General features: G+C 59.6%; 2 protein-coding genes across 11 annotated transcripts in view; both read right to left on the reverse strand.

Annotated features, from left to right (window-relative positions):
* The window catches only part of GGT5 (gamma-glutamyltransferase 5), a 25,369-nt gene extending 20,815 nt beyond the window's left edge, over positions 1–4,554 (reverse strand). The window contains exon 1 of the mRNA XM_067014628.1: positions 3,637–4,554. Within this exon, the coding sequence (XP_066870729.1) occupies positions 3,637–3,809 (173 nt within the window). The 5' untranslated portion in view covers positions 3,810–4,554. The remainder of the gene's footprint in view (positions 1–3,636) is intronic.
* A 2,298-nt stretch (positions 4,555–6,852) lies between these two features.
* GGT1 (gamma-glutamyltransferase 1) overlaps positions 6,853–24,004 on the reverse strand; it is a 31,537-nt gene continuing 14,385 nt past the window's right edge. The window contains exons 1-14 of one of the 10 annotated variants that reach the window (XM_059040145.2): positions 22,705–22,753; positions 17,350–17,518; positions 16,648–16,812; positions 15,892–16,022; positions 15,657–15,743; positions 12,706–12,898; positions 12,317–12,474; positions 11,234–11,383; positions 10,702–10,838; positions 8,195–8,382; positions 7,897–8,024; positions 7,690–7,802; positions 7,504–7,617; positions 6,853–7,178 (exon numbers count right to left, since the gene is read on the reverse strand). In XM_059040145.2, coding sequence (XP_058896128.1) covers positions 7,032–7,178; positions 7,504–7,617; positions 7,690–7,802; positions 7,897–8,024; positions 8,195–8,382; positions 10,702–10,838; positions 11,234–11,383; positions 12,317–12,474; positions 12,706–12,898; positions 15,657–15,743; positions 15,892–16,022; positions 16,648–16,808 — 1,707 coding nt within the window. In that variant the 5' untranslated portion in view covers positions 16,809–16,812; positions 17,350–17,518; positions 22,705–22,753 and the 3' untranslated portion in view covers positions 6,853–7,031. Of the gene's footprint in view, positions 7,179–7,503; positions 7,803–7,896; positions 8,025–8,194; positions 8,405–10,701; positions 10,839–11,233; positions 11,384–12,316; positions 12,475–12,705; positions 12,899–13,004; positions 13,031–15,656; positions 15,744–15,891; positions 16,023–16,647; positions 16,813–17,349; positions 17,519–19,348; positions 19,431–22,704; positions 22,762–24,004 lie in introns of those variants that run through there. The other 9 variants (XM_067014620.1, XM_067014622.1, XM_067014621.1 and 6 more) reach the window with 9 other exon arrangements.

The raw sequence follows: 24,004 nt of genomic DNA on the forward strand, positions 1-24,004 counted from the left end.
AAAACCTTCACATGCACACAAAGAACTCAGGCTCAGAAGATTAACCAGTAAATTCTTCCAAACATTTAAGGAGGAAATAACACCAATCCTAAGAACAAGAAAAAACACAACAACACAAAACCTATTGTTGCAAACTATGAAAAGGAGAGGACATTTCCTAGCTCTTTTTATGAGGCCAGTGTACCTTGATACCAACACTTGACAAGGACATGAGAAGAAAGGAAAATTACAGACCAGTACCTCTCATGAATATGAAGAAAAAAATCCTAACAAAATATTAGCAAATCAAACTTAGGGATAAATAAAAATGATATTAAATCATGAACAAGCTGGGTTCCTTCCAGGAATGCAAGGGCGGTTAACATTTATTGCGGTTTTTTTGTTGTTTCTTTTTTTGGCCGTGACACCCGCGGCATGTGAGATCTTAGTTCCCCAACCAGGGATGGAAACCCACGCCCTCTGCATTGGAAGTGTGGAGCCTTAACCACTGGAGTGCCAGGGAAGTCCCACTGCACTTTTTAAAGGGAGAAAAATCATTTGATTGTCTTGATAATGCAGAAAATGCATTTGATATACAATGTGACAGAAAAATGGCAAAAGATTTTAACAGAATTTCACAGATGAGGATACCCAGAATGACCAATAATCACTTCCAACCCCTCAGCATTAGGTGTGGAGTTATTGTCTGTCTCCCCCCACTACGAAGGCAAGAGCCTTGACCATCTGGTTACCACTGTGACTCCAGGACAAATGGTTGGCAGGTGGCAGGTGCTGCAGGCAGCCAAGCATCACACACCTTCACGCATCCACGACGCCTGCCAACATGTACCACGAACACGCTCATGTCCACAGGCAGGACGGTATGCACTCAGGGCCACCTGGGCTGGGGTTCCTACTCACCAGGCACGTGCCTCACCCTCCTTGAGCCTAGGTCTCCTCAGCTGTGAAGGGGCCAGTTGTGGCCAGCAGAGACCCACGGTGCAGAGCAGTCACACTTCTCTCACCTGCCTGTCCCCAAGGAGCTGGGAGGCTGCTGTCACGTACACACTGGGACACGCATGCTCACACGTGTGTGTGCATGATGCCCAGGTATACAAGCTGTTCCTCCTGAACCCCAGAGGGTTGGAAGTGCAGTAATTTCCTGGTGAGCCAATCAGGAGTCCAGAGAGCCACTAGGGTCACAAGGGCTGGGAGGGAAGGAAGGGTGACATCACACCACAATCCCATGAGCCTTCCCCACAGCAGGGTTCCCTGTTGAGATGCTGACCACATCCAGACCAAGCCACTGTTAAAACAGGCCAGGGACACCTCCTCTGGGCCAGGCGTGCTCCGTGACAGAGGTGCCAACGTGAGTCCCACTTCACAGGTGGGGAAACCGAGGCTTGTCCAGAGTCCCGGTTCTCCTCTGCACCGAGGGCATACCCACAGGCCGACTCCTGAATGGGTCTGAAGCAGCTGATGAGACCCAACCGGTGGGGACCAGCCCCTCCCCACCCCTGACTCCAGGGCCCCACAGGACAAGCACCCTGTGCCCCCCACCAGCCCCCGCTACAACTACTCACATGGCCACTGAAGCGCTGGCCTTTACGATCCGAGCCCTGGGGCTGGCAGGCTGGAATCCTGGGTGGAAGGTGGGGACGCTGGGAAGACCCCACCCTCCAACAACCCCGGAGAGATTCCCTCTCTGCAGGGGCAGCAGAGCAGGACAGTCCCAGCTGGGCCCGCTCATGCTGTGACACCCAGCTGGTCCCTTCTGTGCAGGCCTAGTTTCCTCTACGTCAAGTGGGAACTATGACCTTCCACTCAGGATCCTGTGTGGCATTTCCGAGTGGTCACAGCAGACAGATATCACAAAGCCTAAAAATCACCACTAACTCTGAAGTCTCCCTATAAGGCAAGCACTCACGTGGAGCCTCGGAACTCCCAGTTTGCACATGAGCCTAACACACTGGCATCACGCAGGATGGGACGGCCCCCATTGTCACTGTGCTTCTATTGTGTGTATACGAGGCTTGGAGCCGGGTCCTCCCCAGGGGCTCTGGCTGCTGCAGGAGTCCCAGCCCCACTGAGAGAACCCAGTGCCCACAGCGTAGAGGAGGTGGGGTCTAGGAGGCCCTTGCAGGATCTCCCGAGCCCTGCCAGATCATGTGAGCCCCTGTCCCACAGCAGCTGTGGCAGCTCCAGGCTCTCTCCCACCCTGGTTTCTTAGAACAAGAACAGGAAGTGGAGGCCCAAGGACATGAAACACTTAGGGGGAACCACATCTGCTCACCTCACTAGCGAGGGTTGTCGAGCAGAGATCCCAACCCCTGGCCCTCCAAAACCCTCAACAAAGACTTGGGGAGACACAACAGACCCGGAACCCCCTTGCAGATCCGTGGCAGCAGCCCCCCCCCCGGGGGGCCCACGTCCCCATCAGTGATCTCTGGGTCTGAAGCCCCAGCTTGTTTGCATCTTTGCAAATATGGGCTTGCGGGGCGCAGTGCCTCTGCAGTTCTCCAGAGTATTGGGAGGGCTCATTCCCCTCCCAGCCCCTGGGAGCCCCCTGGGACGACCAAGCAGTCTGCCCCCAACTTGTCCCCGTCATCCTAGAGGGAGCCCTGAGGGAGGGGACAAAGCACCCTGAGAAGAGCCTGAGGACCAGGCCAGAAGGGGGCAGGTCAGGGACAGACGAACAGACAGACGGAAGATGAAGGGAGGAAGGAATGAATGAAACCAAGGGAGAAAACATAGAAGAGGGGTGACCCCGGGACGAAGGGGGTCAGATGGAGGCCATCTGCCCAGTGGTGCCCTGGGTGGGACTCAGACACACTGCTCCTTGGTCCAGGACAGTCCTCTTTGGTTCACAAAGCACTTCTGACCCTGACAATGGCCCTTGAGGCAGATATTCCGGGAAGCAGACTGAGCCGGCAGGGAGGGGGCTGCTAGCCCAGGCTCCCACAAGCCCAGAGTGGGGCAGGGGCCAAGAGGGACATCCTGCACATCCCATGCTGGTAGGCAGTCTGGGCTTCCTGGAAGAGCGTTGGGAAACATCAGCTGGGGCCCCTCTCCACAGTCCCCCTGCCCCAGCCCACCAAAATCTGTCACTCTGCCTGCCACTGGCCTGGCTCCAGGCCTTGACATGCAGAGGGGAGGCTGTGGGGGACATTATGCCATCAGAGGCCAGTTTCCCAGGGCCAGGAGGGGAGCCTGGTCTTGGGCAGCACTGAGTGCACCCCGGCAGGCAGTCCTCACATATGGAGCCCCTGAACCCCCTCACTCATGCCCCCGGGGGAGGACCCCAGCCTTGGAAAACAGCCAGGGCTTCTCCGAAGGGGCCAGGACCAGATAAGCAACACTGCAACAGTGCCCTCACTGGGCCTCCCAAGCCCTGGAGCTGGGATCAGCCTCACACACCACCTCTGCTCTGCCCACACTGTTGTTACCCTAAACCCCTGTCTGTCTCATGTGCACACCTGCTACCTGGTCTGTGCAAGGGTCCTGAGGCTCCTTCCTTACTGGAGCCCAAACCCACACGACTCCCACACGCCAGCACACACACACATGCGCCTTCTCCACACTCTCGCCACTGGTCACAAAGTCTCCGGGAGGGGTCAGCACCAAGGGCCACCCAGTTCCCACCCACCTCCTACTCACCGTCCAATGTCCGAGCAGATCTTAGAGTCCGCAGCAACCGCAGCATGGGCAAAGGCCTGGGGGCCACAGTGGACGCGGTGCCAAGAGACGATCGCGATAGGCACGATGATGGCCAGCGCCAGCCCCAGCCCCAGCAGGACCATGCTGACTATGGCCCCGTGGCCCTGGGCCATGGCTCTGTGGCCCAGGGGGAGAGGGGAGGTAAGTGGGCACACAGACCAGTGGGCGGAGAGATACAGAGAGACAGGTCGATGAATGGACAGCAAGATGAGCAGATAGACTCACAGATGATGGGAGAGATGGACAAACAGACTGGAGCCAGAGACAAACAAATGCATTGACAGCCAGATGGCTGGACAGAGAAGGAAGGTCAGATGGACAAATGGACAGAGTCAGGATTACAGATGGATAGACAGGTTTCCAGGAGAACAGCGGGCAGCCAGGAGGACAAGTGGGAATGTGGACGGGCGGCTGGCAGCGGGGCTGCTGCCTTCCTCCAGCGCCCACCTCAGAGGCAGAGCTGGCCACCCTCCTGGACTTCCAGTTTTCAGCCCGTCTTGGCCCTGGCAAGACGCCAGGCAGCAGGGCGTCTATGGGGAGTTTTTCCTGCCAGAGAGGAGTCAGCAGCTACCATTAACTCCCTCACTGCTGTTCCCACTGCCTGTCCCCTGAAAGCCTTGGTACAATCACCCCTCCCACCGGCTACCAATGCCCAGGGCTACCCTGTCCCGTCCTGTGTGTGTGAGGACTTGGTGCCTGCTTGGCTTCCCAGGGGAAGCTGGGGTGCAGGGCTCCCAGGACACCATGGCTGCTCCCCGGTTCCCATCAAAGCCAGGAAAGCAGAGTGCAGGCCTGCCCAGGACCCTCCCCTGGATCAGGCTCAGTGGGGCAGGGGGCCAGGGCAGAACCCCAACTCACTTCATGGGGCCCCTCCCAGCCGCAGCTCACCGCAGCATCCTCAGAGCCAGAGGACACTGGGGCTAAAGGGGACCAGAGGCAGACGGAGGGGGACCCAAAGTAATGTCAATCAGGACCCGAGTTCAAGTCCCAGCTCAGCTGAAGCCGGGGCAGTGGGTGGCCAGAGATGACCAGGAGGGGGCTTGGCTTCCCTGTCTGCTCAGGGGAGGCGACTGGAATGCCAAATGCCCAGGAAAAGACTTCTGTGTGGGGAATGCAGACAGGGCCTGCGTCCAGCCCTTGGCACACGGTGCCCACCGGACTGTCCACCCCTGGGGCCTGCTGTCCTGGAAATGCCACTGGGCCTCAGGGAGCGGGCTTCCCTGCCACCTGCATCTCTGCCCATCCCTGGTGGCATGTCTGCTTCCCTCTTCCTGAGCTGACAGCGCCTCTTCTCCTGGGGGCACCGGCCTGCACCCTGCCCTGCCCAAGCCTCAGGGTGCCCAGCTGGGAGGTGGCTGGGAGAGTGGGGGCTCCCCGAGGTGCCCCCTATGACCAGACTCAGCAAGGCACAGGGTGCAGGGGCTGGACTCCCACCCCCAGAGCCCCCACATTCTCCCAGCTTCCTTTCCAGCTGAGCTTTGCCCTCCCCAGGTCTCTTTACCCCTTCTGGCACAGCAGAGAAACTGAGGCACATGCCTGCACAGTCACAGAGCCTGCCAGCCCCCTGTCCGAAGCCCCTGCCAGCCTGAGCTGGAGGGGCTATTGGGGCACCCTTGGGGGGTGGGGAGGGCTGCGGTCACCTCCCACCACCCCCACCGGACCCCCAAACCACAGTGACATTGCTCAACCAGGAACCAGAGTGCATTCTTGGGCCAGGGCCAGCCCGGGAGGCAGAGGAAGCAGGGACAGAGAGGTCGGCGGGGTCAGTGTGGGACAACGCCCCCTCTCCCCAGCCTTCCCGGTCAGGCAGAGGCCAGAGTGCAGTGACCGCTAGAGCGGTCAGAAGGAACAGGCATTGTGCTGGCTTGGCCAGAAGTGCAGTCAGGGAGGCGCAGCCAGGAAGGGCCCTGGACATCCCAGTCCAGGAGATGAGGGGCAGGAAAGAGAGGGGAAGCCAAGTCTCCAGCCCCCAGGGGGGAGCTGAACCCCATAATGGCTGGGGAACTGGGGTGCACCCTATCCACATGCTGGGGCCCAGGGAGTTCCAGGCCAGCCCCCACCTCTGCTGGAGCAAAGCCTGCCCCTCAGGCCTCAGTCTTCTCCCCTGCAAATTGGCCACAGCCTTTCCTCTGGGGCTAAAATGAGGGCTGAGACCTGCCCACCCCACCAGCTCAGCCTCCATCTTGTCCCCCCATCCCCCAGGGACCCCAGAGATGCCACCCTCCAGGGCTCAAGGCTCAGACATGGGGGCACTCTGCAGACCAACACCGTTTCTCTGTGGTCACTTAGGAAGCATCAGAATTTTCTACCTCATGAAGGAGAGCCCAAACCTGGGCTCTCCTAGCCCTGCGCCCCTGCCCTCGGGAGCCCCCACTGGTGCTCACTAGACAGGGGGAGGTCTTGCTGTCATGCTAGGGCCCCCTCGCCCCTGCCCACCTCCCCAGGTCTTTCCCAGCACCTCACCTCGGGCGTTACAACTGTGTATAAAGGATGAGTTAGGAGGTCCTGAGGGAGGGAGGGCTGGCCCCGGTGGGGGAGGCTGGGCACTGCGTCTTGTGGTTCTCCCCCACTCAGAGCCACCCTCTCTGTGGCAGTGGCCCAAGCCCTGACCCTTGGGGATTTGGCGACCTCTTCCAGTTCATGGATCCCTGAGAACCGGGCCTCCTTCTGGAGTAGAGCACAGCTTGGGTTTCACTCTGGGTTTCTGCTTGGAAAGCCCCCTGGGCCTGGCCCTGACCAACATGTTTTGCTCCAGCCTCTTGCCCAATCCCACCCCCACCCAGACCTCAGCTTCACCTCAATGTGTGCTGGTTATGGTGAGGCTGGACACCCGCCGGGCTGAAGAGGTACCAGGGTTCCCAGCATCCGTGGAGGAAACGCCGGGGCCGTGCGCTTCCTTGTGGCTGACACTGGGAAGTGCTGCTGCCCAGCCCAGGGAAGAAGTGGCCTGGCTCTCGTCGCGGGGCTCAGGGTGAGGAAGAACAGTGCTTGGCATGGGCCCCCCCGGGCACCCACCCCAGCCCTGCACCCCCAGCTCCTGCCCCGTTCCAGTGAAAATGCTGAGGCTGGCTCCAGTGCCTGAGCTGTCCAGACCTCTGAATCCCTTCTCTCCATCCCTCCCTGCCAGGTAGACCCACTTCACACAGGATGCTGAGGCCCAGGGAATTGGGAGCCGGCCGGCAAGACCGCCCAGAGCCTGGCACTGCAGCCCCCATTTATTGCACTGCTTTGCTGCTCACAGGGGAAGCATGTTCCCCAAAGTCGCACTCCCAGCCCCCCGCCCCCAGTGGACATCTCATCCCTGGGCTGCTGGTCCACCTTGCCTGCCTGAGTGCTCAGTAGCCCGCAGGCTCCCCGCCTTTCCTGGAGTCTGAGGCGGCCGCCCAGCCGCCAGCTGTGCGGACAATGGCCTGTACCACAGCAATGTAGGTAGAAGTGACTTCGGTGTGGTGGTGCCGGGTCTTCAGGGCTGCAGCCACTGCCTGGGGGTGGGAGGGAGAGGGAGGCCTCAACGGGGGCCCAAGACACCGTGTGAACCACACCTGTGTGGGCATGGGTTCCACAGACGCAGGTGGTGCCATTTCCGGCCGAGTGGCCACAAAGAGCAAGTTGGGGGCAGCTGGGCTGACTGGGTCTCATAGGAGCAGGAGGTCTGGCCCTCACAGCATGGGGTGCAAAGTGGCATGAGGGTCATCTGCCCCAGGCAGAGGACAGCAGCCATCGTCCACTCTGCAATGACTCAGGAGATCCAGGCCCTGTTCCAGGATTCCCAGGGGCCCCCACTGTGACTCAGCACCACCCCCCAACCTGGTCAATGTCTTTCTCCAGTGTCGTGGTGTTGGGCAAAAGCTGGTTGTGCAGCCGGGGCTCCTCCACCGCCTGCTTCACATCGTAGCCAAACCACAGGCTGTGGATGATGGCCTGCGGATGAGGGGATGGGGTCAGTGTAGCCCAGCGGGCAAGAGGCTGGGGGCACAGGCAGGTGGCACATACCAGTGCAGTGGATGTGGTGATCTGCGTGCCCCCAGAGGCACCCACCACCATGCGGACCTGGCCGTCCTGACCCACGATGATCACCGGGCACATGGACGAGAGCGGCTGTTTCCCTGCAGCCAGCCGGTGGGAGGGAGGGGACAGAGGAGCTGGTCAGCTGCCTGCTAGGACACCAGTCCCCTCCCCACCCAAGCCCTGTGCCCACACCTGGAGTGATGAAGTTGGCCGGTGAGGGGGGCACCCCGAACTGGTTGATGATGTTGGGGGAGCTGAAGTCATCCATCTCATCGTTGAACAGGATCCCGTTGGCCCGTGACAACACCTTGGCACCGAAGCTGCAGACCAGATGGGTCAGAGAGCTGTGCCCGCCCCGCCCCATCCCACCAGCCCACCAAAGTGCCAACACGCTCGCTGGGGAGGTGGGGGCAAGCACTCTACCAATGTGGAGCCCCCCTTCTAGGACACGCAGGCAGTCCTGGCCCGCCCGGCCACCCAGCAGTCCTACTAGAGGTTGATGGTGCTGGTGGCTGACACAGCACTGCCATCCTCCGAGACCACGGACAGGTGGGCGGTGCCCCCGTCATCTGGCGTGTAGAACTCAGGCTCATAGTAAGAGGCCGGGTGAGTGGTGTCATCGGAGATCCGGGCTCGGAGCTGGGCAGCGAAGAACTCGGAGCTCATGTTGCGGACCACCTGCCGAGACCCCAGAGCTGGCCTGAGGAGGTGAGGGAGGTGGGGAGGGGGACGGGCTTGTGCGAGCAGCTCTCAGGAAGCCCCCAGCCGTGACTCTGACCATAACCCTCCTGCACCCAGAGTCTCACATGGCCTGTCTGAGCCCCTCTCTCCAGCCTCTGTCTCTGTTGCTGTCCAGCTACTCTGAATGTCTGTCCGTCCTCTGAGTCCCCACTCTCATTGCATCCAATCATTCTTTCATTCAGGGAGCTTGTAACTTCATGCCCAGCACTGGGGAATCAGCCGGGAACAGACATGCAGTTCCCCACCCTCACAGCAGAGAAGACAAAGGCAGGCAGGGACGTGCTGGAAAGAACAAGCCAGGTGAGGGGGGTGGAGTGTGATGGGGTGGGAGCAGAGTGGTCAGGGAGGGCTCCTCAGAGAAGGTAATATCTGAAAAAGCCACCTGAATGGTAATGCAAAGGCCCTGAGGCAGGCTTGTGAGTGACAGGCAGACAGTGAATGGGGTTAGGGAGAGAGGAGATTGAAGATACCAGCAGGGGCTGATCCCATAGGTCCTTACAAGCCCTATAAGGACTTCAAAGCTACCTGTGCTTAGGGCAGAGGAGTGAGCAGCTGATGGGTGTTATCCCTCCAGCAGCTGTGTGGGGGTGAAACCCAACTGGGAGGCTATGATATCCACCAGGTGAGAGATACTGGGGGCTCACCAGGTGGAAAAGAGGAACGGAGAAAGGTCCCAAGTCTTCAGTCTATAGTGGCCGCTAACTGGTGCAGGTTGGGAGCCTGATTTGGGACAGGAGCTCGTCGGACCCTGAAGAATCTGTCTCAGGTGGGTGATGGGCCACACCTGATGTGTTGAGTTCATGGGCAAGGCAGGGTGCAGGAGGCCGAGCAGAGGAAATGCCTCCAGAAGTTTCCAGCAACACCCATGAATTAAGTGACTAATCCAAGGGGAAAGCGTTCAGCCTGAATCTACTTCCAAGGAAACAGGGTTGAATCCAGGTATTGGGACATCCTAAAAGATAATTGCCCTGGGCCTTAAAATCAACAAAACAGCCCAGGGGGTCCATTGAGGCAGCAACAGCAGGTGTGAGTTTGACAGCCCGGGGCCTCAAGACACAGATGGGACCCTTGGGGAAAGGCCGACCAGGCATCTAACAAGGAAAAAACAGGGAGAGCAAGGGGGAGACGGATGGAGACAGGGAGAGAGGAAGGAAATGTGCCGAAACGTCCATAACCTTGCAAATTAAAAAGTCAAGGGAGGGAGGTGCTGGTGAACATGGTGAGATGCTGCAGAGAGTGGACCGAAGGGGAGACGGAGGCTGGTCTCAGGACCTGGCAGCGCAGGTGTGGAGGGAGGAAGGGCGGGCATGAGGGGAGAGGGCTCCAGAGAGGAGGTGGTGGCCAAGTTTGTCCCAAGGGGGAGCAGAGGGACAGGGCAGCAGCTGGAGGGTTCTGGACCCACAACCGTACACCTCTTTCGGAAATGACCCATCAGAAAGGGCAGACTGGGAACCCAGGAGGGAGAGCAGCAGTGTAGGAAGGGCGTGCAGAGTCAGAGAGTGGATGAGCAGAAGGCCAGTCTCAGCCGGGAGGGAGGGCAAAGAGGGGCAGGATGCAGGGGCTTCCACCACCTCAGGGATGCCAAGTGCTGAGGTGGGGAGCAGTGCGTGCAAAACCATCCCCAGGAAAGAGAAGAGGGGCTGCTAAGCAGCTGCGGGAGGTCACAGGTCAGTGTGAGGGGGTCTGTGGGTCTACCTTGCAGGGACGGGGGGACCCAAGTTAGGGATGTGATCAAGGTGGAGGTGGAGGTCCAGCCTGGAGCCGGGGCACCTGACGAGTGGATGGGTCAGGCAGTGCAGGGCTTGGGTGGGGATCTGGGAAGTTAGCTCCTGGGTGTGACCAGGGAGCACGTGGCTGGGGCCTCTGCCCACCTGGAACACTGGTCCCCTCCCCTGAAGCCACCCTCCTCCACCCAGAGGGCTGTGATGGCCCTGTGCATTCCTCACCTCGGCACTGACCACTCCAGAACCTTCCAGGCCAAGGACACAGCACATGCAAAGGCCCCGAGGTTAGAGTGTGGCAGAGGAGGGCACTATCACTCGCTGACAAGTCTGTCTCTCCCACCCTGTGAGCTCCGTGGGGCAGAGGCCAGGACTCAGGGTCAACAGTCCATCCCAGCACACAGTAGGCCCGAGGGCAAGTCAGTGGCAGAAATAGATGAATAAAGCCTGAGTGAGGCTGGGGTGGCCCGGGGAGCCCTCCTGGCATCTCCATTGTAGGCCCCCCACCCATCAAAAGCCAGCCCCTGCCCCTTACCTCAGTCACATTGACAAACTTGGGGTCCCCAAGCAGGGTCCTCTTGGCGTAGGCAAAACGGAAGGCCTCCACTATGCGGTGGTAGGTCAGGCCCTTCTGCTCAGGTGTCTCCACGCTCGCCCGGGAGAAGTTGTACCCTGGTTGGGCAGAGCCGGGAGGGTTGGTGGTCCCAATGGCCCCGGGACATCCCAGCTAGGCCAGGACAGCTGAGGGGGTGTGGTCCATGCCTACCTGACCTGCTTGGTTCACCTTGAGAAGGGGGACGTTTAATAACCAATAGCAGTGGCTTCTTGGGAGGCGGGGGAGGATGGAAGGAAGCAAGGGTTCCCCAGGTCTGGGCCTCACATGTCAGTCACAGGGCTACCCAGTCCACGGGGTCACAGATGACCACTCAGATTTACCAGATGTGCCCTCTGGACCAGGCTACCCAGCGTGAACTCTGGCACTGAGAGCCACCCCGTGACCCCGAGACCTCGCACGGCTGTGCCCACCCCCAGGACGCTGCTCTGCAGGGTCGCGGAGGGCAGCTGACCTTTGAGGATGTTGAGGATGAGGGCCAGCACTGGCCCGCTGAGCGGGGCACTGGGCACATAGAGCTGGGTGTCCCCGAGGCTGATGCTGAGTGGGTGCTCAATCAGCCCTGCGCGGTAGTTGTTCAGGTCCTCTGCTGTCACGATGCCCCCTGCATGGGGTGACAGGGAGATGGGGCACACTTCTGGGGGGCCATCAAGCAGGGAGCTCTGTCTATCCCCGGACCTCCCTGACGGTGCCACCTCCCCCTGGCCAGGTCCAGGCCAGCGCCCTCCACCTGCTGCCCCACTGGCCTCTGGGTCTGTCGTCTGTCCCCTTGGCAGCCAGAGGATCTTCTCTAAGTGGGAAAGATCTGCTCCCATCCCCCACTTCCCCTAACTCCACCCCCTAGTCCCCTCCTCCTATGACTAATGGGTGGGTGGAGGGAAGCTTTTAATTCTCTAGGGAAATGGCTCCAGACATACCAAGTATTTACAGGCTAATTTCCGATGTCAGTGGTAAAGGTCAACATGCTAATCACCCTCCTCCCTCACACACTGGAAAAACTAAAATGAAGAGGCCATGGCTTGGTGAGGGAGAGGCAGCATGGGGCTCCTGAACCTATGAGAACCTGCCCACAAGTTCCCAACTGCAGGCCCTGCATGCAGCCCCTCCCAGGCCTCGCTTACCAAGCCCACCCCCATCCCCTGTGATCCTCCTGGAGAATTAAAAGCCCTCTCTCCAGGCCTCAAACTGTTCTCTCTGCTTACAAAGTCCAACCTCACCTGTGGCTCAGGCACCACCTCCTCCAGGAAGTCCTTCAGGGTCTGTACTTTAGCGCTTCCCCAACCCTGGCTCCTGCCTACACCTTCATTCCCCCCACCAGGGTTTTCTCTCCTGGACTGCAGGGTTTCTCTCAGCTTTGACTTAACCAGGAGCTGTGGATCCGTGTGGCCTGTCGTTAACTGCAGACACCTCTGTGACCCTCCCCTGCCAGACACTCCCTGAGGGCCAAGTGTCCAGGCCAGGTAGGACCCAAGGACCCCAGGCTCAGTGTTCCCGCTGTGGAGTTCCTGGCCCCAGGCCCCTGAGGTCACCCGCTCACCGGCCTCCTGGATGTCCTTGACAATCTGGGCTGTGAGGCTCCCGTTGTAGAAAGCCTGAGCGCCCTCCAAGGCCAGCGTCTCGTAGGTGTCGGCCAGCCGAGGCATGGTCACTCGGTCCCCCTCCCGCAGCACCTTCCCATCCCGGCAGAACACCTCGCTGGGGCAGAGGGGGCTCCCATGAGGCAGGCAGGTGGGGTGGACTCAGCCACCCCCCTCACACTCACACAAGAGAACAAAGGATGGGGTGCCCCTGTCCACAGAATCCAGCCCAGGTGGGGCTGGGACCCCACCCCCAGGCTCAGAACGGGCAGGGCTTTGGTCCCTCGTTCAGTGCAGGTTCCTGAAAGTGCCACCCGCTCACGCCCACCAGTAGGGACCGTAGACGTACCACAGCTCAGGGTGCCGCTGGATGGCAGCCTGGCTTCTCTGCAGGGCTCCCGCCAAGCTCTTCCCCACGGGGAAGCCCTGGCGGGCCAGCTGGATGCTGGGCTGGAAGAGGCGAGCCCAGGGCAGACGCCCGTGCCGCTGGTGTGCCAGCTCATAGCCGCGGATCTCGCCTGGAACCGCCACCGACAGCCCACCTGCGAAGGAGAGGGACACAGATAGTGGCTCCACATGGGGGATGTTCCAGGCACATCGCAGGTGGGACCAGTGAGGCTCAGGAAGGACATAGATTTTTGAGGTCACCTCTGGACTCAGCAGGCATGAGTGTGGCTCAGCTCGGCTGTCTGATGAGGGCACAAGAGGGAGGAGCGGTAGCACGTGTGCTGGGTCCCGCTGTCCCAGGCCTGGAAGCCTGTCTCCGCAAGTGCCACCGTGTCTGAAATCCTGCGCCAGGCCCACGGTTGCACAGCGAGAGTATAAGGAAGCCAGACCTCACCATCTCTCAGTTTGAGCCTCCTGGGCCACGAGGCCCCTCATCCCATAAGACTCAAGTGTTCCTCCAAAACCTGCCAAAGCCCCCGGCGCAGGCCCAGGCCACTCTCAAGGCTGGGCTGGTCCCAACGCAAGGGGCTCTCTTCCTCTCTTCCATTGGCCCAACTGGGACCTGAGCCCAAACCCCTGCCCTGTCCCCTCTCTGGGTCTCTGTTTCCCCATCTGACCATAAAGAGTTTTGTTTCCCAGCACTGTCCTTTGAGGAGCCATGATTCTCCTGGAAACAGAGCCCTGGACCTTGGTTCCCCATTAGGCCTCACTGCCCCTGCCGCACCCTAAAGCCAGCACTGACCCAGAAAGTTTCAGCCACAGCCTCGGCTCCCAGGCACCCTCCTGCTTTCACCCCTGAGATGCGGGGTAGGGGGGCACTCCCAGGCTTGGCGGCTGCAGCTCTCGAGCTGCCTCTCCCACCCTGAAGTGGGGCATGAGGTTCCAAGAGCCGGGTTGTTACGACATTGGCACATTCCAAAAGGTTTGACACCCAGCACACAATTCCTGCCTCTTAAATAAGTGTTGCCCTGACCTTGGTCCATCAGGCTCTCATGCCACACTCTCACCAAGGTCACCAGTGACCCCCACACTGCCAGTGCGGGGTCTCTTTCTCATCTTACCTGGCCCATCACTCTCTCTTCCTGTGTCACTTCTGCATCTCCCTGCCCTCTCCTCTGTCTGCACCAACTCTTGGTGCCCTCCTCCATGTCAGGCTGCAGGGTCCATTACATGCTGACAACTCCCAAACTGACTCTTTGGCCTGCTCCCCTGATGGCCAGATCTGAGGATGCACCTGCCCACTTGAAAAAGGCTTCTCAAACTTAACACCTTGCCGGTCTCTCTAAGCACCACCCTGTCCTTCCAAGTGCAGACCTGAGACGCCAACTCACCCAAGACTCACGGGTGAGCGTCACACCCAACCCCTCAGCAAATCTGCAGCTCTGCCCTCCAAGTGTGCTCGGCCCAGCCACCAGCCACCAACTTCATCTCTCCCTGGTTATCACCATGACATCCTGCTGGGCCACCTGACGGGCAGGTAACTCGCTCCCCCTCTTTCACAGCAGTCCGAGGGGGTCCCATCAGAAAGTGGCCAGATCCACCCAGGTCTCCCCTCCGACTCAGGAAACACCTTTACCTCACTCAGACATGATGACACATGAGGTCCAACATGACCTGGCCGGTTCTACCTGACCCTGTGTCCTCCTCTTTCCCCCAGACACCCCCATGGCTGCCCCCAACCCCAGCCTCTGGGTCTTTGCTCACATGCCCTGACCAGGGCACCTGGTGAACCCACAAGCCCTCCAACCCTTCCCACCTCTGCTTCCCAGTCAGTGCTGTGGCACGTGGCACACCCATGTGTGCTATCTCTCCCTGCTCCACCTGGAATGTGCATCTCACCTGTTACCTTTGTTTCTACTGGCTTAGGGAACAGCCCCTGACGCTGTAGGAGGTGCCCAACAAGCCCTAGTTAAATATGTGAATTCCAAACATCCAAAGATGCTAAGTCTGTAAGATTCCCATAATCTCACACTCTGAATGATTTCATTTCTACACTGAGTTTCCCAATGGGTAAAAATTCAAAGACTGTGTTGGAGGGAATTCCAAAATGGCTGCTCTCAGTACCCTACCCAGGGTTCCACATGCAGGAGGGGTCCTGCAGAGCCTGCAGGAGGGGTTCAGACCCACTATGGCCTTTAATCCCCACCCCTCCTTCCCTCCAACCTCATCCTGCAATCCACTGGGGTCCTTGCAGGGGCGCCCCCTGGTGGCCATTGATTTCCCTTGGTTGCCTGGGGAGTTGCAGGGATTTCCTTCTTGGCTTAAGGACAGGTTAGAAAAAAAGAGACTCCTTCCCATACTCTAGAGAGCTATCCCCACAGTTGAACAAATGAACGAACGAATGAATGACTTGGATGCCCTTTAAAAACCCAGGGTTTAGATAGCCTGGGTTCAATTCCAGCCTTACCGCCATCCAGCTGTGTGACCTTAATCAGTTTACATGACCTCTCTGGGCCTCAGCATCTCCACCTGTAAAATGGGAATCAACACCACGCCCCCCTGCCAAGCGTACAGGGAGGATTCAAGGGGCTCATCGGTGAAAAGGGCTGAGCAGAGTGCTGGCCCCAGGACCCCCAGCACATGCAAGCTGTTGTAATAGTAATCACTCTCTCCGTGTTCTAGCTCCAGGTGGCCCTGGAGAGGCCTGAGCAGAAATAACAGAAGCTCTCTTTACCCTCTGTGATGATGGGCTTGACCAATCATTATGGAGGGTTTTGTGGGGCCAGGAAGGGATGGGAGGGTACTGCCAGAGCCACTCCCAGCCCCAGATGGGGTGGGGGGAACATGGGGGGGGGTGCTCATGCCTTCCAGCAGCTCGTCCTGCCCCTACACCCACACCGAGCCTGCACTCACCTTCCTCTGACTGCTCTGAGCTGTTGAACATGCCGGCAGAGGCCAGCTGAGGGGCCACCTCTCGGGCGTTGATGACCTCAGCCTTTCCTGGAAGGAGAAGCACGTGGGCAGTCCGGACCAACACCAGCCCCTCACTTGTGTGAACCTAGGAGTTGCCCAGTTCTGCCAGTCCAGCCCAAGTGCAGCCTGAGGCTGGCAGCCCCGCCATTCACCTCCCACCCTGCCAGCCACTCACGTGTGGTGCTGTTGTAGATGGTGAGAAACAGGCCACCCCCGATGCCCATGCTGTGTGCGTTCATGAGCCCCACGCACAGCAGGGCTGCGATGGCAGCATCCACCGCTGAGCCGCCGTCCAGCAACGCATCCCTGCCAGTGGCACGTGCCGGGAGTGAGAGCTGGCAGGCTCTCTACTCTCTGAGATGCGCACCCCTCCACACGCCTCCCCACCGCCTGGCCACTCTGCCCAAAGGAGGATGGAGAAGAGCCCATAGTTTTTGATTTTTTAATGTAAAAAACTTTTGCATTCTAAAACCAATGGGTTTAAATGTTCCTCTTTTTCAAGCAAACAGATGTACATGACTTTTATAATTGGAAAAAAGGGGGAAATGGTTACTTTTTATTAATAACATCTTTTTTCTGTTTAAGTTTTTAAGTGAGAACTGATCTTTGTACATGTGAGCTAGGGGTCTAAAAATAAAACAGCAGAGTTTATCTGAAGAGACAGACACCCTTGAACTGAGAAAAGGGCTCAGTTGGACATTGGGAGACCCACACCCTGCTCTAGGGGCCAGTGTCCCCTTCTCCCCTGACCAGAAGCTGCTGAGAAGGTCCAAGGACAGGATAGGCATCTCCACGCACACCGAACACCCCTCATCCAGGCAGCCCATTTACCAGTGGGGAAACTGAGTCCCAGAGAGGCGAGGGTCTTGCCCAGGTCCACTTATAGTGGCTGTCTTCCAGGGCCTGCGTCCCCACACCCTGCCCCACTCACCTCCCGATCTCTGAACAGCGCTTGGCATCCGCGGCCACGGCAGCTCTGGGGTACACGTGGCTGTGGGGCTTGAAGGTCTCAGGCAGCCAGATGCAAAGGCCAATGATAAGGAGCATGAGGACCACGGCCACCAGGGCCAGCAGCATGGATCGCTTCTTCATGGCTCTGCGGGCATGGGGGAATGGAGGGTAGAAGGTCAGGCGACCACTGCTGACCTGGCCTTGGGCACATCCTTGTCCCGCAGGGCACAGCACAAAGTCGAGCCTCAGACATATGTCCTTGTGTCTCCTTCCGGCCCCCAGAATGCATGGGCCACACAGCCCCCAGACTTTTGCTCAGGCCACTCCCTCTGCCAGAAGCTCCTGGTCCTACCTCTGCCCCCACAAATCCTCCTGCTTATCCTCGGGGCCCCCTCTCAGTAAGGACCCCATCTCCAGCAGGGAGCACCCCGGATTTCACTTCTGGAGAGGAGCCCCTGAGCCTGCAGGACCTTGTCTGTCTCCTCACAGTGGCAGAGCCCTCCACCACCAAGCAGGTCACCCCTGGAGGCACAGGCCTGGCCTGATTCCTTCCCGGCACTGTCCTTGGGTCCCCAGAGTGACCTGCCACACAGCGTGGGGTTCAGCTTTTGTTGTGCCCTCAAAGGGGGCACCCACAGTCTCCTGAAATCATCAGATGAGCCACCGCAGGACCAGAGCCTACCTTCCTCGGTGGGTGGGAGCCCTGAGCCTCCCGGGGAGGAGGCCACAAAAGATGGTTTTGGCTGAACAGGCCGGAGAAATAACTGGGGTCTCCTTCACGCTCTGCAGGAGCCTGTGGCCACAGAATCTGCTCCAGGGAGACTCCCGGACCACGCAGTCGGCTCGTTCTCCTGAAAATGGAGCAGGTGTCTCTGAAGCGAGCTGGGCCCGGCCCTCCGGGGAGCAATGTGAGGTGTCTCTGCCTCTGGTGAACTCTGTCAGCCACTCCCATGTTGGTGAATATTCCATCCCCACAGCCCCACAGTGCACTTCTCCCTTGCGCAGCAAGGGGGTTGCACAGAGCAGGGCAGGGAGCTGTCACGTGATCAAGGGGTGAGGGCCAGTGTGCCAGCCGAGGGGATGGAGCGCAGGCTCTGGGGCCAGCGTGCCCCATCTCACCTGCGTGGGACCTTGGGCAAGTCACTGACCATCTGACTATCTGTCCAGTGGAATGACAGAAGGGCCTGCTGGGAGTACTGTGAAGATGAAGTGGGTTGGAAAGCGTGAAGTGTTAGGTAAGTGTTGGTGGCTATTTTGGGGGTGCCTGGAGGCCTGTGTATGGCAGAGGGGAGCCGGTCAGCCTCCACTCACCATTTATTTCCCTGTTGACTTCCTGCCAGGATGTGAGGGAGGGATGGAAGTAACCCTTGGGGTCCCCGTGGCAATGGCAGCAGGCGAGGGGTGTGACCCCAACAGGGGAGGAGAGGTGACAGAGGCAGGGTGCCCCCTCTCCCGGACTCAGTTCCCTCTAAAGGGCGATGTCTGATGGAGAGCCCAGGGCTGGGACCCCTCTGGCTACCCTGTCCCTATTCACAGGGTCTCCTAGAGCTGGTCTAGGAATGGAGTCCCACCCAATGTGGGGGCATCCAGACCCCAGCACAGAAGGGCTTTCTTCCCCTCAGGCTCAGGGGGCAGTCACACAGCAGACTACCACCCCATACCCCCAGCAGGGTCCAAGCCAGCCCTCCTCTCTGTCTTCACCACCTTGACCGAATCTAGGCACCACCGTTTCTCGCTGGACACCCTCCCATCCCCCACCAGCATTGCCTGCTCTTCAGTCCTCGGAAAAGCAATCAGAAGGCAAGGCTCTCTCCAAAGAGCCAGCCAGGTCCTGCCACCACCGCTGCCCTGAGAGAAGTCCATGCCCTCTGCCAGGCCTGACAGCTCTCAGGGCATACCTCGGGCCCTGGCAGGGGGCCAGGTCAGGGTTAAGGGTTCCTGATGGAGGCAGCTGTGCTGGGAGGTCTGCGGGACCTCAGGAGCTGGGCCCGGCAACCTGAGGCATCTATTCCAGACCTAGAACTTTCCCATCATATGCGGCGGGGTGGGCGGGGCAGGACAGGGGCCGGTGTCCCCCTCCCCAGCACAGGCACAGCCCCACCCATCAAGGAGGCCCCCCAGTCCTGTCCACTGGGTCAGGCCACGCTGGGCAGCTTGGGGGCATGGCCTCATTTCTCCTGGGCTTGGGACCATCAGCTGAGACCCCACCACCACAACTACGGGTCCTCCTCTCCACCCTCAGGCCCCTAGATGAGCCAGCCAAGACCTCCTGAGGTCCACGCTCCAGTCCCCCCAAACATCTGCCTGTGTATCCTTCCACCCAAGGGCCCAAGTGGACTCCCCAAAGGGCAGGGGGTACCCTGCGAGGCTCAGTCTGCCAGGGAGTGGGTGGAGGTATGGGCCGCACTGACCTGTCCCCTTCTCCCTGGGCAGGGCAGTAGGGAGGCCTGACTCAGCCCCCCATAGGCAGCCATCCCAGCCCTGCGGAAGACACCCTGCCGGGTGACCGTGTTTCCGTTTCCCATCCCCCACACACGTTTTTCTCAGCTTCACTAAAACAACGTCCAAGCCCAGAGGACTGGCTCTCACCCAAATCAGTGTCAGGAAGGGAAACTGAGGCCAGAGAGCGGGTGCTTGACCTCCAACAGCGACCCTGCTCCTCCTGATCCCGGTGGGCTTACCTGAGGCCTGGGGGCAGCGGGGGCCCAGCACAGCCCCTGTTCCTCAGAAGACAGCTCTGGACTGGGACACTGGCTAGGGAGGAAGAGGCAGATTTGTCTGCCTGGGAAAGTTTTGGCCAGTGTAGGCCAGGCCCCCCCACTCCCAGGAGCCGCCCAGAGCCACGCCTGCGGCCTGGCCTGGGGAGAGCTCCTCAGGGGGCCTCAGAGCTGGGCTGGGATCTGGGGTGGGGGTGGGCTCCTTCCAGGAGGAGCAGAGGCAGGAAAGGAGCAGGAGGGGCCGGAGGAACTCACATGCTCACCTAGTCCAGGGGGTGGGGGTGTGGGGGTGGGAGGGGTGGTGGGGGAGAGGCCTGCACGGGGGGCACCTAGAATCCCTGTGTACGTCAGAGTAGGTAGAGAGCAGGCGGTCCTCGAAGAGAGGTTTGGCCTGGCAGGGAGGATGGCCGGAGGCTGCTGTCATGTCACAGCAACAAGGAGGCACAGGGACTCGGCCTACTGCCAGGTGACTAAAGTTCACGCAGCCCTGGGAGGGTCCTGGAGGTGGGAGGTGCTGTCAGCAGTGACCCTTGGGGTCCCCTGGATGGTGGCAGCAGGCAAGGGGTGTGGCCCCAATGGGGAAGGCAAGGTGTGGCGACAGAGGCAAGGCATCCCTCCTCCCGGACTCAGGCCCCTCCGAAGGGTGGGTGTCCCCCACAGGCTTGCCCTGTCCTTGTTCAGAGTATCTGAACTCCAGGGCCAGACATGGTGTCCCAGAGATGGTTTCCGAGGCCGTGGAGCAGGGGTGTCACCAGCACCAGAGCAGAACCCAGACCTGAGAGGCTCACCACACCCCACAGCTGGACGGCAAGGGTACCTCCCTGGAGCACGGCCCAGAGCTTCAAGTCGGGAAGGTTCCACCACCTATCCAGGAACATTAGTGCCCCAGGCCCAAGGAACCACCTAAACAGCCTGGAAAGGCAGGGCCCAGAGACGGCCAGAGCGGGTCCAAGGTCACACAGCCCACCAGAGCACACCTGGCTAGCCCATACCTGCCCCAAGTTGCTGCATGTCCCTGACCAGCCTAGCAAGGAGTCCAGAGTCAGAAGCAGCTGCAGACCCACCCCAGGGAACTTGGACACTGCCCCATCCCCCTTTGGCTTTCATCAGCCAAGGAGAAGGATCAGCCACTTCCCGAGTCATGCCTCCCTCCCCCACTCCCCAGCTCACTGTGCCGAAGCTGCCCAGGAGCCCCCATAGCCCCCATCTGTGACATCTAATCTGCAATAACCCCGCAAGGCTGCATCATTTGATAGGTAGAAGGAGATGTGGAGGCTGACCAGACATTGCTGCCTGCCCTGGGTCACACAGCCAGAACAGGCCTGGTCCTATCACTCAACTGCCCTTGGGCGGGCTTGGCATGGAACTGACCCAATGCACTACCATGAAATCCTCAACCAGCATGATCCTGGGATGGGGGTGCCATGACAGCTCTTTCTCTAGACACCATCCCCTTCCCTGCAGATCAGAGTAACTAAGAAGATGGACAAGGCAGGATCCAGGGACCAAAGCCCAAGACCTGTCTCCGAGGACTGGACATCAGCCAGGAACATCAGGGTATTTGGTCCTGCCTGAATGGCTGCATTGCAGCTCAGTCGGCTGGGAGGGGTCTGCAGTGGAGAGCCACAGGGCTCTGTCTCAATGCCTGAGCCTGCTCAACGGTTTTCTCCCTGCCTGGGATGGCAAGAGACATGGCAGAAGTGGCAGGAAAGTAAGAAGTGTGGGCAGAGGATGACTCAGACCCCACAGGTGACCTCAACAGGAAAACGCTGGGCTGAGGCAAGTTGGAGGAAGCCTAGCAGCAGCTGCAGCTTCTACGGAAGGGAGACAAGAGCGAAGGTGTCTCAAAGGCCATGTCAACTGAGGCATGACGTACAGAACAAAGAAAGCCCTTTCTCACATATCAAGTGTGTCACATTCTGTCCCAGTCAGCTCCCATACCCACATGCAGAGAGGGGACCTGGGGGCAGTGGGTCTGGGCTGGAGGTCTCCTCCAGACCCCATGGCTCCTGTCCTAGGCACAAAAGGTGGTGAGTTCTCTGCCCCCAGGAATATGCAAGCCTCACCAAGCCAGAGATACTGATCCTGCCATCAGCACCACCCCCTCCCAATACACACACACACACACACACACACACACACACACACACACACACACACACATGCTGAATCTAGGCTGAGTGAGCATGTTCCAGGACACAGCAGAGAAGAGAGCATGAAGAAGAGTGAGACAGAGCAGACAGAGGGGGGTTTCTCTGTTAATCCTCCAACCCCAGAGTCACAGGGGCAAAACTGGGCACAGCCCCAAACCCATTCACAGGCTGGAAGCCGAGGCTTAGGTAGAAGCGACTTGGCCCTGGAGGCACATGGATGGACAGGTAGGCACCCCTTCACCTTCCTTACCACCAATGCCCACAGTGAGGAGTGATGTCCCCTAGGTATGAGAACACAGCTCTGGGCAGGAAGCTTACCATGACCCAGACCGGATTTGGGATCTGTCTCCCTTGCTGCCCACCCTGGTGGAACAGGGTTGAGCATTAGAAATAGTTTCCTTCCCCAAGACCTCATAACCACTCTCTGCCAGAAACCTGTCGAAATAGCTATACATGCCTGCAATGACCACAAGGGGGCGGGTGCCCCCTGGAGTTGTGCAATCACCCCTTGTACTGGCCATGCCCCACCCCCACCATGAGAGCAAACCAGAGCCCCAGAGGAGCAGATGTGGCCCGAGGACTCAGCGCCTCAGCCCCCATCACCACTCGCCTCCACTCCAGACCTGCCACCCCAGTGACCCCACCACCACCCCAGGCTGCCCTATCCTTCTGCGCCTCAGTTTCTCTACACTGTCCTCCTCCCTCTCAATCCAAGAAGCCCACTTGTCCGCCCTCCTCCACCCACCCCACAACTGTAGCAGAGTCAGCCAGAAAGCCTTGTCAGGCAGCCTCAAACCCACTTACTGGAAAAGAAACAGAGGCTCCCAGCCCAGGCCCAGTCAGACCAAGGGCCTAAGGCTCTGCCCATCCATGCAACCCCTCTGCAGGATCCGTCCACACAAGCCCCACCCTCATCACCCTGAAGGGCAGCTCACTCCCATGACGCAGGTGTATAAACTGAGGCTCAGAGAGGACGGGGGACTCCTCCAGAGCACAGCCAGGACATAACAGAGCTGGGGCTGGAACCCAGTCCTCCAGATGCCCCTGAGAGGCCCCAAGCCTGAGCTCCCCAGTCCTACGATGTCCAGCAGCTCAGAGATGGTGAGCTGAGCTTCAGGGTCACATAGCACTGGGGTACAGCCAGACGCCCATCCTGCCCCAGCTCACCTGGCTGCAAGGCTGGTCCTCCTTCTGTACTCCAGCACGGAGCAGAGTCCCTAGTGCCCAGCTCCTCCCCTCCCTCCCCCTGCTGGCCTGAGTGGGGGGAGGCTTTAAAGGCACAGGAACCTTTCCAGGTGGGAAGAGGACTGGTTCCTGGTCCTGTCCCTGGGGCTGTGTGACCTGGGACAGCAGGTAGCCTCTTCAAGCCCAGTGGGGTCCCAAACCCTGCATAAGAGACCTGAGCTTTGAGGGCTTCGGTAGGGCTACATGAGGCTGGGTTTCAGGCAGAGGCCAGTTAGGTCAAGGGTCCTCTGGGAGGAGGAGAACCCCTGGCCACGTACAGTATCCAAAGAGGGGTCCCACAGTGCTGGGGCACAGCCAGATGCCTCCACCAACAGGGGTGGGTGTGTGAGCATCAGAGGCCCCACCAGGCCTGAGAAGCCTGACGTTTTCTCTAGAGTTCCTGGTCAGGGGATGCCCTCTCCCCGACCCCCGGGGCTGCAGATGTCCACAGGCTGTCACTCCAAGGACCCTGGTCACCATCACCAGGACAGAAAAGAGTCACATGACCCAGGGAGCCTTTCCTCATCCCTCAACTTTCCGGGGTTGAGGAGGCAGGCTGACGGAGGATGGGGCCATCTGCTCACGCCCCGCCACCTGCTCCAGCCCAACAGGATGGGGTGGGTGCCCCCACAGGGCTGGCAGGCCCAAGCCTGCCCATTCTTCTGAGGTCCACACGCAGCCTGCTGCTTACATGTATTCATCCATCATTCACTCATTCAATCACTCTCCCATCTGATCCTGGCCCATTCAGATTCTTCTCTCAAGGAGCCCCCAGCCAGACTGAAGATGGGATAGTATAGTCAACCAAGGAGGAAGAGGAGCCCAGGACCCCCAGGGAGGGGCGGAAACTCTGGGGGGGATCCAGACAGCACTGGGATTGGACTGTGGAGGCCAGCCAGGCAGAGGGAACAATTTGAGCCTGGGGCATCTCTGCAGCAGTGAGGGTACAAGGGAGACTCTTGACCGCCCTGACCCTTCCCGAGCCCTGAGGCATCAAAGCTGGAAGAGGAAGTGGCTGAGCTCAGACCCTGAAGGCCAGGCCATCTGGACTTTGAGAGCCTGGGGAGGCTGGTGAATGTGCCACCGGGCTGGGTAACCCATTAACCCCAGCTCACTCATTAAGACCCTGGTGGGTGGGTGACCATCAGCTCCTCAGCCATTCCGGGAGTCAGGCAGAGGGCAGGGGCCATGGGAAGAAGGGAGTGTTGATGGGGTGCTGGCTGGGGGCTGCCTGAGCTTGGGT

The sequence above is a fragment of the Kogia breviceps genome, chromosome 15 (assembly GCF_026419965.1).
Source record: "Kogia breviceps isolate mKogBre1 chromosome 15, mKogBre1 haplotype 1, whole genome shotgun sequence".
NCBI classification, from domain to species: Eukaryota; Metazoa; Chordata; class Mammalia; order Artiodactyla; family Physeteridae; genus Kogia; species Kogia breviceps.